The sequence below is a fragment of the Halictus rubicundus genome, chromosome 5, assembly GCF_050948215.1.
Source record: "Halictus rubicundus isolate RS-2024b chromosome 5, iyHalRubi1_principal, whole genome shotgun sequence".
NCBI lineage: Eukaryota > Metazoa > Arthropoda > Insecta > Hymenoptera > Halictidae > Halictus > Halictus rubicundus.
Genome location: NC_135153.1, coordinates 8,181,299 through 8,195,872, shown reverse-complemented (window position 1 = coordinate 8,195,872; position 14,574 = coordinate 8,181,299). Strand labels below are relative to the sequence as shown.

The following is a 14,574-nucleotide window of genomic DNA, read 5'->3' as shown; positions in this document are numbered from 1 at the left end:
TAATTTTTACACAGTTTGGGTCGGTTTATACTAGTCGGTCTGGACCCTGAGGGTGTATAAACGCTAGATACAAAAACAGAGTAACCAAATTTACCGTCTTTGCTGTCTTTACCGCCAAGTGGGGAGAGCTGCGCGCACAAACAAAAGCCGGCGCAGTGGTATAGCATAAACGAAAAGTCTACGGCTGGTCCATAGGGACTGACGCACAGTGGGGAAAACGGCCGATTTAGGAATGCAAAAATCAAAAAATCAAACATGGAGTAGGCATTTAATTCTATTTCTTACGTCAACACACATGCCCGTACAAGTTAAAATTGTTAATTTTACTTCTCAAATCAATCATTGTTAAAACATATTTATGTTTACATTCGATCTTATTTATACTACAACCAAATATAATTACAAAATGTACATTACTCGTTTCAAAAACATACCGCATGCCTGCGCTTACGTGTAGGTACCTAAATACATTATTATCTTTTCCAAGTATTATACGTACGAAAACCATACGTTCAGGAAAATTATAGTTCGGAAGTTGAATTGGTTAGTTTGTTCAAACTTAAATTCATTAAACTATTATTGCTTTGGAAAGATTTTTAAACTGTCGAACAATTTTTATAAATCGTATGGAATAATAAGCATCGATTACGGAACGGTTCGGATTCTTAAGCGTTGCGTATAAAGTAGTGCTACATATTTCTATATAGTTGAAAAAGCACTTTTACAAAATTAGAACTATTTCAAATATGTCTGTAATGTAAACGTAATTTAAAATCGCTCTTAATTTTAACACGTTCCGTGCCGCGTGTACCACCCATGGTACGCATTAAACGTTTCATTTAGGCCGCAAGCAAAACGTGGCACGGAACGTGTTAAAAATATCGTGACTAAATTCCTAAATATCACGTTATGATATTAAAATTTTATTTTTCTAATCTCTTTCGACGTTAAATTCTGTATCTCGTATGAACCATACGTTTGTTAATGTCGTCGGTAACGATAAAAGATACAAGCTACTGTCATTTATTTAAAATAATACTTTTCGACCGATGTTACAGTAGTAGACTATCGCCAAAAGATTAAATTTGAGGTAACCACAATTAAAATTTTTTACAGAAAAACTCCAATAAAATAAATTAATATATTGAAGAGTAGCTAAAATTCCTTTGCAATTGACTTATATTACCGTAAAGTGTAAACCATTCAAATTTCACTTCGACATATTCAGTTACAAATAGATTTGCACGATTAGTCAAATGTGTCAACTAGAAATTGAGACAGCAAAATGCCACTTGACAATAAAGCAATCAACCATTCACAATTGTGTCTGATGTTTTGTAACCCTTCTTGACTTACACGAAACTTATAATTTTATAGATACACGTTTACCTACTCGGTGTCGTAGGGGTCATTCCACGCGAAATCGGACACTTTTCGGAGTACTATTTCGGATTTTGTTGAAATTCGAATATGTTGTAGTTTTTAGTATATGACATATGAATGTACCTCGAAGGATTTTGCGAAATCTTAAAAATTGTTGGTTTTACATTCGTTTAAAACGAAGAGTCAATCTTTTTTCATTAAATTATAACAGTTAAACTAACAAACAGGTGCCCAACCGCAGCTGGTACCGCGGGTCGGCCAGTCGACCATCCGAGGTGGTATTATATAATACAATTTATATTTCGCAGCAGCAGAAAAACATTTTTTCCAACTGAAATAATTTTTATTATCAACTGTTATAATTTATTGAAGAAACGTTGAACCATTATTTTAAAAGTCTGTAAAATCAAAAATTTTAAACATTTCGGAGACTCCTTTGAGATACGTTCATATGTCACTAGATACTACAACATATACGAATTTGAACTAAATCTGAAACAGTACTGCGAAAAGTGTCCGATTTCGCGTGGAATGACCCATAGTGCACATGTTAAAACACTTATGTATGAATATTCACATCTGTTTGTTAGTATTCAGCAAGAAGATCTCTAATATCTTTACAAAGAGATGCAAAATCTGGTCTCTGATGACTTTGTAAATGCCAACAAGGATACATAATTTTTACATAAATAGCTTGTGGGCAAGTAGAAGGACAAGGAAGACGGGTACCTCTTTCTAATGCAGCTAATAATTCTGTACTCCCTTTCTCTTGCTCATTTTGAAGACGCTCTGTACTTGAATCGACTCCAGGTAAACGGGGTTCCTCGCCAAAGCCAAATGTTTCATACATGGTTACACCGAAAGACCAGACATCCGACCGAGTAGAAAATTTTCCGTCCCTAATACTTTCGGGAGCATACCTAAACATCAACTGTATTTGAAATTCCTCCGAAATTATTATATCATAGTGATTAAAATGGTGCGAATTACTTTTTAATCAGCTTAATTTAATACTGTCCAAACTTTACTAGCGAAAATATTAAATAATAATTTCTTTCATATTTTCATCTTTATACATTTGTTAATATTAATTGATACTTAATAAAATTAATTATAATTATTTGAAAGTTATTTCAATAACATTTATCGCACTTACCACTTAATAGGAAGTCCACGATCTGTCTGCAAGATATAATAATCGTTTTTTCCTGTGACTTGGGCCAGCCCAAAATCACTAATTTTGACTTTATTTTTATCTGCAACTAAAATATTTCTTGCAGCTAGATCTCTATGAACAATGTTCATACTGCCCAAATAATCCATTCCTGTTGCAATATCCAAAGCAAAACCTAACAATCTCCTATGTGTCAATTCTTGTTTGTGAATTGCTAGATAACTTTGCAATGAACCATGCTTCACATATTCCATTACCAAGCAGACTTCCGGTTCTGATATTACTCCAAGAATTTCCACTACATTCGGGTGTTTTAGGGTCTAAGTTACATTTTAAAAATAAAATATATAATTATGTTAAATACTATATATAATACTCTTTAATACTTTCAATACCTTCATTATGGCGATTTCTCTTTCAAAGTCTCGTATATCAGCTTCAAGTGCTCTGGTTTTCAATTTTTTAATAGCCACTTGTTGTGGTTCTATGTCCTTTCCGTTTTCCCTTTCCAGAGTGCCCCTATAGACTTCTCCATAAAAACCTTGACCAATTCTGCCTTGTAAAATTACATTACAATCTATATCTAATTCATATATTCCTCTCAATTGACCTAAAGAACCGTTACTGCTTCCTCTTGAGCCACAATCTTCTGTCCCTGGTTCATTCCTACCTATTACCTATGAAAGTAATATTACTATATCAAAGACTTTAGTGTGATAATCATTATAAATTATGGAAGAGAATAAATAGTATGTAATATAACTAAGAGTGAAAGTACAATTCTTATATCCCATTCCTCAATTTTGAAAACAATAGGTCCCATTATTGCATGTTTATAAGAATAAGAAGCATATTCAGCATCGATATTACCTCAACCAAGTTGCTCGGATGACCGATTCGAAGAGCTTGAGTAGAGTGTTCAATACGATTGATATTAGGAATTCTGTTTTCAGAAATTGAACAGCCTTCTGAGTCTTGTCCAGCACTTGGCAACAAATCTAGATATTCAGAAAAATCTACGGTACTACCCATGTAGTTTTCATTAGTATTCATTAAACATTGCGTACCTGAAATTCAAATGAAACAATTACAAAATAAGATCAAACATTAAAGATCGAAATAAGATGAAACATAACTAAACATTAATTTCAAACTCAAATCATTTGAAAATGCATTTAAATAATTTTACTCGTAAAAAATTTAATTCCTTAGGTTAAAAGCATTCTTTATCTGAAGCAGAATAATAATAATCAGCTGTATCTTACTGTCATCGGTATCATTCCAGGGAAGGCTTGTATTCTCTGTAAATAAACTACTAGATCTTGATTGACTGCTTATCGATTTGCTGTCGATACTATCTGAATTATGCTCTTCAAGTCTTTTCGATTCAGAGCTGAATAGTTTAGGAAAAGCCGTTGTATAAGCATGACTTCTGCGAGAATTGTAGACTTGATATAAAATTTGATTTATATCTCTCATAATTGCTTGTGGTTGTTTCCTAGAACCACTTGAGTCTCCCCAACAATCTAGCATTAATCTATAAACTTCTGTAGGACAACTGTCTGGAATGGGTAAACGCCTCCCAGATTCATAATACCCTTTCATAATAGCAGCATTTTGGAAATGTAATAATGTAGTTCCTCTGAAATGAAGTAATAATAATTTAATATATTACGATAAATACATATTGACTACACAACGTAAACAATACATTATTAACGTTATGTATTGTTTCATAAATGTTAGAAAATATTTTTCATTTGCAATATAAAGTAAATGATATTACCGGGCAAAGATTTGCCAAATCGTTGTTCCAACAGCCCAGACATCAGCTTGGAAGCTATGTCTAGCTGATTCTGGATCATTGTAAGTTTCAGGAGGTAGCCAATGAATATCTGTTTTCGTGTATGCAAATAATCCTGGGTCAGTCAATTTTACTACAAAACTGTTATTAGTGTGTGCATGTACTAGGAGCTTATTGCACCTAATATTGCCATGAACTACACCATTTTCTTCGAGGTGCCAAAGTGCAGTAGCTAAACAAGCAGTTGCTTCTACCATATCTACTGTTTTAATAGTCTGAGAAGAAGAACTACGTAAATATTCATCAAGAGGTCCATGTCGTACCAATTCTAAAACCATTCCAATTGATGGTGTGACAGTTAGTCCATATAATCTAGAGGAGTAAACATAGTTATTAATTATCTTATGTGATTAAAAGCAGTCTAACTGAAAAATGATATAATTCCTTTTACAAAAATTTCCTTAAAAAACGAATAGCTGTGCCAATCAACGCAAAATCAACCACATTTTGAAGTACCTATCCGGATTTTATTGAAATCTGAATGTGATGCAATTTTTAGTGATATGCCATGTATCCAGATAGGTGAATTTCCAGGAAGTAATAGGCATTTGTTCATTGACCAGAATATATAGGCTCGTATCGAGATGAGTCCCCAAAAAACAGTTCCAAGAAATTGTGGGGTTGACTCGCGGCCATATATCCGAACATCACCGTACACCAGGCCTGGACACAAACTTGTTGGGGCCCCACAAACGCTTACTTCCCCCACCAATCTCATTTTCATGCAGCGCACACTTTCGTCACGTTCGCTGGTGCCTTCTGTCTTCGTTGCCCCACCGTATGTACCTTCATAACTACACGTGACTAGCGACGCGCGTCCTTTCTTCATGGTGCCGGCACTTGCTGGAAAGGGACGCTACGGTGGGGACGGTTTTATTTCAATTAAGACAATCATGCCCAGACCTGCTGTACACAGTAGTGCACGGTTAAAATTAGTATATCAGTACGGGAGGCATCTAGCGATCAGAACACCTCTTGTCCCAAGAACTGACTCGAGCACAGCTTGATAAAGTCAGAGAATCGATGCAACAAGCTGAAGCGAGATAAGCCTAGTACGTCGAACAGCGACGGTCGAGTCTCCGCATTCCAAAGGGAGATCGTAATTGAAAAGAATAAACATACAATAAAGTACTTCATTTTTAGTCATTGTCGTCTTACCTTTATAATTGTAGTACCAATGGATAGCCGAGATTTTTCCGACTAAAATAAGTCCAAACACGATGTAAATCGGACTAGTTTTATCGATTTAAGTACATAATTAAGACGTAGATTGCTCCATATTAACCTTTTTCATTCCAAGCAATATGGCTATACGCTACAAAGATTCGAAAACAGAGCTAGGTAAAATAGTATTTCAAATAGTAAATAGTAAATAATCATATTTATTTTAAAATATGTGACCAACTTCAAAAATGAAATATTTTATCTGATGCAATAAATTTTTAAAAAGGTATCTGAAAATAGTATTTTATTTGAAGAATAACCACCACTACTCTGGCGGTTCCCCTATCTCGTAAGTAGAAGCAGAGTCGCCAGATCAAGACTTGTTCCCGCACTCTAATTTCCCCTTCTACCGCGCTATTCCCCCATGCTTCTACCACGGCCCGATCACGTGACGCATTCCGTCTCAGTCGTGCATACTCCGGTACTGGCATAGACAGGGTTACCTTTTCCCCTCAATTCGTGCTCACTCCCCTCATCTGGCAACACTGGGTAGAAGCATATGCGATAGGCCATTTCAAGCGTGAAGTGTGAATGTGAAAGCAACTGCCTGCACTGGCACCTACATAGTACAGTGATTTCTCTATACAGGGTGTCTCACATAGCTCGAGCATCTAAAATGTCTCGTTTGTTTTTTATGATAGAAAAAAATATCGGAGGAAAACATTAGTTGGTTCAGAGGGGCAAATATTATGATAGGCAAAAAAATTGGTTCAAGGTTATATTTTTTGAGATTTCAAGGTCATCAAAATTTTTTTTAATGGAATGATATATTTTTATTTCGCTATATGATAGCCGAGGTCAAGACGAATCCAACGACCTGTAATATTATGACCTTCACGTGACCTTGAGTATAAAAAATTCATAAAAGTAGGGCACTCGGCGGCGAGCGATCAAACAATAGTGTCTTCTGGACGATACACGTCACTGACATATATCGAGAATTCACTATATTTATACCAGGCCTAGGCAGCGTAATTATTCATGAAGAATCTCAGCCACCCATTAGTGTCACAATTATAAAGGTATCTCGGAAACTTATTAAAGCTAAAGGAGTGGTTCAAATAGTAAGCAGATTTCCAATATCACTATTTGTTTAAACTGTATCTTAAAAAATATCACTTTTTTGTAGATTTTTTCCATTCAAATATTAACCTATTTTCTTGAATATTTATGTGTGAAAAGTGTATACCCAAATACAAAAAATGGTAAATACATATGCAATCGAAGGGAGCCACCTCCAATTTAATGATCTTAAAATATGTTGTAAAGATCATCATTTTCCACAACTTTTTCCTATAAATATAATAAGCATTGTCCCTTAGTTTTTGAGATATTTGTAAGTTAGGGATTAAGGATTCAATGTAGTAGGAATTTAATATACACTCCTCAAAAAAATTAAAGGACACCTCTACGAACCCGAGAAATGGGGTCAATTTCAAATGATCATAACTCTGGTAAAAATTATTCTATCGACTTTTGAATTGTTTTTCGACATCTACCCAGACCTAACGCCGTAAATTGATTGTAATGTAATGTTAATTTAATTTATTCAGCAACGTCTGGATTAGATTTGGGCTAGGTCGAGGTTAGGTCCTATGACCTTCAATAGCCGTGATCGTCTAGTGGTTAGGTCGAGGTTAGGTCCGAAACAAAAAATACTATTATAATATTGGTCTTTTATTCGTATATACCATCACTAACGGAATATATCAGTGACAACCTGAATATTGTAAACTAATCTCAAACTAGAACTTGGACAACTGGTAATACTGTTAATATTTGTCAGCAAAACGCAGGAAATCTCCAAGTGTTCGAGTTTTACGTTCAGCCATTGCTTGAGTTATAGAACCCAAACCTTAACCCATCGATCATATAGGCACGATTCATTGTAGTTAGTAGCAACATTTTTTCAAAAATATGTAAAAACTAAAAGAGATTGTCTATTATACGTATAGGAAAAAGTTGTTCAGAATGATGACCTTGACAATATATTTCAAGGTTATTTAAATCAGAGATGGGTCCCTTAAAATACATCTTTGCCAAAAAAAATTATAATTAAAATTTTTCAGCATTTTCTGCAATAGGTATCAATCGAATTGTTGTTGATATCTTTTAACACATGTTTTAAACTTTTATTATAGGCTTACAATTAGTTAAAAACTAAACTTTTTCTTAGCAACTTTGGCCATCAGCAATTGTGAAGCAATACTTTTTACACACTATCTAGTAAACTAATTCTTCTAACGTCTCTTCACTCCTCTTACAATATAGTGGCATAATATGAAAACATACTTGCAGTACATGATGAAGAATGTAGTAGTGAACTATATCACCACTATATCATTACTCTCAAATATACATGGCAATATAATGAATTGTTAGTTACCTTACAAGTGTACCTGAACGTAATTGACACCATTTTCCAGCAAGATCCAAAAATTCTTTTGTATAGTTGGTTTCTTCTTCCTGCTTTAAAATTTTTAGAGCAACCTCTAATTTTTTTCCTTTAGTCAATCTCCAAATTCCTCTATAGAGGGCTGTTGGCGAATCATGTTGACTTTCTGTACCTCTTAAGAAAGGTTTATATATTTCAAGTTGATTTCGCGGTACACAGCGCGGTCCAGTTTCTAAAACTGATGCCACAATTTCTTCGTCAGCTGCAACTTCACTCACTGCACTCTCAGGAGCACAAAGTAGTAAAGATGACTTGTCTTGAACATAAAAATATAAACACTTACATATTTCAAGAAACTGTAAAACATGTAGTTACTAAATCATGCATTTTAATGTTAATTTATAATACAATATATTGGACAGCCATCATTCAAACCCTCATACCCTTCGCAAAATTATATACAATAATAGAAATGAATATTGCATTTTTTCATATCAATGTATTTCATTCGTTAAGAAGATAAATAGTTGTAAGGAAACATAAGAAATTCACTGTGTCCTTAGAATAATCAATTCAAATTTTGTAGCATTTGGTTAAACTTCACCTTGGCAACCCAAAAATATTTAACTTTTCTCTATATAATCCTATAGACCTTGGCGAGAAAATGGAAAAAATTCAAGTTTTAATGTGAGGAATTCACTGGTTCAAAAGTTATGCGTGTTTAAATTTGAGCGATTTTAACACGGTAAGCGTGAAGCTTGTATCTATGGACTTTCCGTTCACGCTGCGAGTAACCGTAAGTTTCTGTCTAAATAGAAGTCACCTCTCCCAGTCGAGCCAAGTACATACCAATATGGCGGCGCCCTTACCTGTCAAAATCGCTAAACTTTGAACTCGCATAACTTTTGGATCAGTGAATCCTCACATTAAAACTTGAATTCTTGGCATTTTCTCGTCCAAATCTACAGAATTATATTTAAAAAAGTTAAAAATTTCTGGGTTGCCAAGGTGAAGTTAAGCCCAAAACAAAGTTTTAATTAATTCACTAATTTTACTCATTATTGCATATTATTCTCTTAGCATGGATGACGACCATTACGCTCCTGACACCCTATATACTTGTACAAAGTATATTTTTATTATACAATAAATATGAAAAGGAATTACCATATTCAGATGGTGGTAAACATTCTGACAGATATGAATTCCCTTCAAAATCTTTAAATGATGCAACACATTGTGCTAAGTTATTATAGTGACCAGAAATGCCAGTAATAACAAAACCATCTGACGCCTCTGTTTCTTCTATTCTTTCTGTAAAAAGTTTTCCTTCTTTGTTACATGCATCCAAGTAGTACACATTGTATTCTGTTTGACTTTCTCTAAGTAAGTAAGAACCAGGTTTATTGGCACGTTTCTGTTGAAGTTTCACATATGAGAAATCTTGCCTAAAATATAATGTATGTTTTGTATTATTTTCTCATATCTTCTTATGCGGTTTAGCTTTTCTAGTAATTTAATTTCTTTATGTTTTAATATGCTCCATGAATGCAATGAAATGTGTTAACAGGTGATAAGGATTCTAGGAAGGAACAAAACAATGTTCTATGGCATTTGTTCTATTTCGAATATGCAATAATAACATTTTCAAGTTAAAGTACTAGATTTTAAAACACGATCAAAACGCTACTTTAAGAGAACATGTACTTAAGATTGTAAATGTACTCTGCGTGCCTCACAAGAAGTCCTTTGACAGGAATTCGGCAGGAATGCGGCTCTAAGCCGTCCGATTGGGTCATTCCACAGGAACTTTCGGTTCTAGTCGGATTATCGGCTAAAATGTGTGACATCAAAGCCTAACCATTGGGTGTGAGCGAGGAACCCTCTTGCCCCTGTGCCGTCTGGTAGGACTTCTTGTGAGGCAGGAACAGTATGTAGGATTTCAGAAAAAAGTGGGAACCCCTCAGCGGGAATCGGACTTGAGCGATGCAACGCAAAGTGTCGCAAGACATGGACAAAAATCGAAAAAGTCACTGCTTCATATCGATTCAAAATTATTTCGTCAACAATAAGCAGTATTTTTCAATTCACAATCTAATTAAAATTTTTAAAATAGGAAAAATATTAACTGAGACAAATGAAATCTTACCCAACTGGACCATGACATTTGAGTTTATGTAATCTTTCTAAAGTAGGGGTGACAATTTCACCACACAAATTAAATGTCCATTTCACTGCCAAACGATAATATCCATCCAAAGCAGAAACAAAGGACATTAAATGTCCATTTTTTCTAAATTTCAGATATGATGGTATACCGTTTTTCCTTGAAATTTCTACTGTGTTGTCTTGTCTAAAACAATAAATACAATAAGTTGTTGTTACTGTTTGTTCATGCAAAATATTAAATAAGTTTCATTTTTTAATCATTGAATATTCATAGAATGAGTTTAATAAATTGTTCACGTCTATAAATTTGGAAGAATATGATATATTATATTTGGGAAACTAAGTTTTTAGGCAGTCTTAATTTGACAATTACCATATCAATGATAATGTTTCATATATTAATGACATCGATTGCATATGGATTCTATACAATAGCACTGAATCCTTAGTCGTTGGACATTCTTGACTACTTATGACAGTTATAGTTAATTCCATTTTAGTTCTTACATATCAATTTTTTTTAGATATTTTTGAGTCAATTCCTTTCAGATAAATGTTAATTTTCTTATTGGAATGTAAATAGTTCGAATGTATCCGAGGATACATTTTTAAATTATTGCACACGTAACGTGTATAGATTAAAGTTCTTACATACTTGTCCATTATGTCATTGTCTGAACAGAAAAAGGAATGAAACTTAAGATAATTTTAGAGATTCTAAATACGAGTAGAATAAATTATATTTTTGTAAAGGCATTTTGGAGATTTAAAAGTGACTTCTTTTTACAGATATCAGTATATACCTTTTTATAGTATAGTTTAGTGCGCATTCTTAAAATTCAATTACCATATTCAATTATCTGTAGATTCTAGTAACTGTTTACAGGAAAAGAAAATAATAACAAGAAGAAAACAAACAGCAATGTGTGACCGATATTCGCTTTATTTAAGAAAAGCATTTGATCGAGCACAATGATCATTTAGTAATAACTCTTATGTAGACTACTTTTTAACAACATTTATATAATGTGTGATTCTATGCTAACACATTGAATGGATGATATACGCCATGATATTAGTCACTCTGATTATGACTTTCTCATGTATTTTATGTTGGTTATTGTATTCTGTCTGCAAACAACTATCTGCAAAAAGATATGTTGCTATTTAAAGGAACAGTCACCCTCAAATCTCTAAAATACCAAATGTATCATCCTGTATAATTTATCAGTGTATATTAACATACATAAACAATTAAATAATCAGTTATCATCTTTCAGAAAAGAAGATTAACATTTAAATATTAGAAATACATTTCTTTTGAACACCCTCATCGTACTCGTTTAGTTCCTCTTGAATTTTTCTTTAAGTATAATGATTTTCATGTAAATCAAAGTGGTAATTCTGTCGAATATCTTGTTCTACATAATAAATAATTAATTTCAAACCTTATAGAAACAAAACACAAATCTTCAATTGCGCATAATATAGTCCATGAAGTAGCGTTTGCTTCAGAGTACTTCACTGCATCTACATTAACTCTCAAAGTTACATTTGTTGGAGGATTCTGAAGGCCTCTATCCATTAATACTTCATATTCCTCATATGGATAATTTGGTGCCATGCATTCAAATTGCTTAAGATACTGTTCCTTCACATAACTTGCATCATGTCCAGAAATCTTTTGAAGGGTATCATGAATTGGCTTTTTAATGAAAAATCTATGGCGTTTTATACATTCTTTAGGTATATATTTTCTATATTCTGACTCCACTGTTTCTCTTGGTACTCTTTTTTCTAACATTACTCTGTGAAAAATATTAGGATAAATGTTAATGATATAATCTAAATGTCAGATTTGATATATTAACTAATGAAAGTATGGAAATGACATTATTATACAGTTAAAATCTATGAATGATATTAAAATAAATTACATTGAAGAATTGAAATTGAAATTTTCAAAGATCATGAAATATGAATGTATAAATATGTTTAAATGTGTACATCAATTATTTTTCTAGTCTTTATAATATTATGTAATAATATAATTACATATTTAATAATTACAATAGAATCAGGAGGACAACAGTGTTCCGATGATAGAATCAGGAGGACAACAGTGTTCCGATGATAGAACAGTTACTAATTTACATTGCTAGACCAAATTCTTAATACGTTGTACAAGAAATCATACAATAGAACGTATCCAGACAGTAAAGAATTCAGATATTAAAGATTGGGATAATCGAGTTTTTACTGTACATGTTTTATATTTTTATATTTTACATATACTGATTTGAAATCATATTGATTAAAAGATTTAATGTGACTTTCACTGGATAGTTCTACATCATGACAAGGTTAAATAAATAAGAGTATAATATGTTGTATTAATGTCATACAATTCTTATCTGAAACATTTTTTTGTATCGTTTATATTCTTCAAGATAAACTGGATGCACTGTATATACAGCATTGTATAGAGCATACTTGGATGACAGAGTTATCATAACTTATAAATACTAATGCCAATGCTTCTTATGGGAGAATCTTAATTTGATAAATATTGTTTTTTTTTTTAATATTTTTCTACTGTTCCAGGCTTTCAAAAAATCTGAACAAATTCTGGAATACATATTGACATCCCTACTTTAATATATAATCATTAGAATGTGTAATATTTGAAGCATTAACAGGAAAAATGAATTTAACTAAGAAAGAAATTCAAAAAGTAAATTTTGCTCTGCATACAAACTACCCAGGCTGCCCATGGAGGGATACCATTATAATATTTTTTATTCATAGCTGTGAAAAATGTTATTAATTCATATTCAATCAACATCTGACCTATAAATTGGTTGTTAACATACTCAGAAAAATATCATGGTTCACCATGTGATTACAGAAATATTTTATATTTTGAAATAAACAGTGAGTTTAAAACTAATACTATAAAATGATTAATATTTATGAAAAGACTAAACTGATTGCAGCGATAATAAAATACTTAATTTTGTCAGTTTCATGTATAAAAATTTGTTGAACATCCTATATATTTCATTAATAACCATTGCAATGAATGTAAAAGAAATTAGAGATAAATTATCTTTAAAAAAATGATATATACCTGTACATATCACAGACACCAAGACCAATTAGTTCCTGTTTATGCCTTTCATAGACGATATCTGGTACTTTATTGTCCATAACATCAGAACGTGCTTGTTGAAAGTAATAGTCATAAGCATTTGTGTCTATTTGTTGTAATCTACGTAAACTTGAAGGTTTAAATCTAAGTCTCAAGTCAAATTTATTCTTGTCCTTTGATTCTAGACGATGTGCTAACGGATACCACAGTTTTGCATAGTGATCTCTAAGTGCAAACAGATGTCTGGCAACTGGTCCTATACCTATACTTTTACAAACCTATAAATCAACATGTTATACTTAAAAAACGGAAACACAACAAATAACATTAACATACGTGAATTAAACAATATTGATATATTTTCATTGTACATTTACTATATTGAATCACAATTGTTTAGTTAAATTTAATTTAAGTTTTGTTGAGTACAATTTAAAATTTTTCAATTTAAAAATGTCAATAGCTAATGTTTACGATAGTTCGATAGTTCTTTATATCAAACGCGATATATTTTTCATCGAGTTTAAACATGTCAAAATATGGACTGAATTTCATTTTAAAATAATAAAAATCCAAGAGAAACATACATAACCCTTGAAGATTTTTTACCTTGATACAGAGATCCTCAATTGTTTGACCATATTTCACCGTAAAATTTAATTCTTTTTCTTCGTTCGCAACATATACGATTACCAATCGATCGTTTTCCATTGTTAGCACATGTATACGCCCTTTTTACATATTGTTAATTGGATTATAAACCTAATAGTTGTTTATTTACAACGCGAATGCGCAATACTGCGCATGTCTCTAAGAAACACGAAAATGTACACAATGATCACAATTTACTTTACATTATAACCTTTAAATCACCCTATTTACGAGCAATACCACTATTAAAAGAAAAGTGTCAATCAGTACAGACAATTTATTTGTATGATTTATAACTCCAATAAAAGAATTTGTTAAAAATCATTAAGTTTGTTAGGTCATAATAAAATAAGAGCTAGTTAAACCTAAATTATGTTAAATTAGTCCTACTAGTAAAAATTAAATGAGGTATATCCAGTTTAAACATTTAATAAGTAATTAATTTTTTAATCTGACAAGTTAATTTTCAAATTAATGATAATTCTACTTTACCGATAGATACATATACATACCATCAGAGAGGAGCAGAGAGGTCTCACGCCTGGGACACCGACGATTTGCGT

General features: G+C 32.4%; 1 protein-coding gene across 2 annotated transcripts; it reads right to left on the bottom strand.

Annotated features, from left to right (window-relative positions):
* Positions 1-257: 257 nt before the first annotated feature.
* Positions 258-14,567, bottom strand: Hop (tyrosine-protein kinase hopscotch). 2 transcript variants are annotated; one of them, XM_076788024.1, is made up of 13 exons: positions 14,524-14,567; positions 13,970-14,168; positions 13,340-13,638; positions 11,658-12,017; positions 10,190-10,393; positions 9,208-9,488; positions 8,032-8,356; positions 4,344-4,733; positions 3,823-4,199; positions 3,428-3,624; positions 2,953-3,234; positions 2,540-2,877; positions 258-2,303 (listed from the first exon to the last, which is right to left on the bottom strand). In XM_076788024.1, the coding sequence occupies exons 2-13, from the start codon at positions 14,069-14,071 to the stop codon at positions 1,970-1,972; spliced, it is 3,489 nt and encodes a 1,162-aa protein (XP_076644139.1). In that variant the 5' UTR covers positions 14,072-14,168; positions 14,524-14,567; the 3' UTR covers positions 258-1,969. The 2 variants fall into 2 exon arrangements, with proteins under 2 accessions (XP_076644139.1, XP_076644140.1); XM_076788025.1 differs by lacking the exon at positions 14,524-14,567 and having other exon boundaries at positions 2,182-2,314; positions 13,970-14,298.
* Between the last annotated feature and the right edge of the window lie 7 nt (positions 14,568-14,574).

Bases quoted from the DNA above. Each gene is read 5' to 3' on its own strand.
- Hop (XM_076788024.1), bottom strand. From the start codon at position 14,071: ATGGAAAACGATCGATTGGTAATCGTATATGTTGCGAACGAAGAAAAA. The intron at 3,625-3,822 runs GTAAGATACAGC...TTTGAATTTCAG, and splicing joins CTGGAATGATACCGATGACA to GTACGCAATGTTTAATGAAT. The intron at 2,878-2,952 runs GTATTGAAAGTA...AATGTAACTTAG, and splicing joins GAGAAATCGCCATAATGAAG to ACCCTAAAACACCCGAATGT.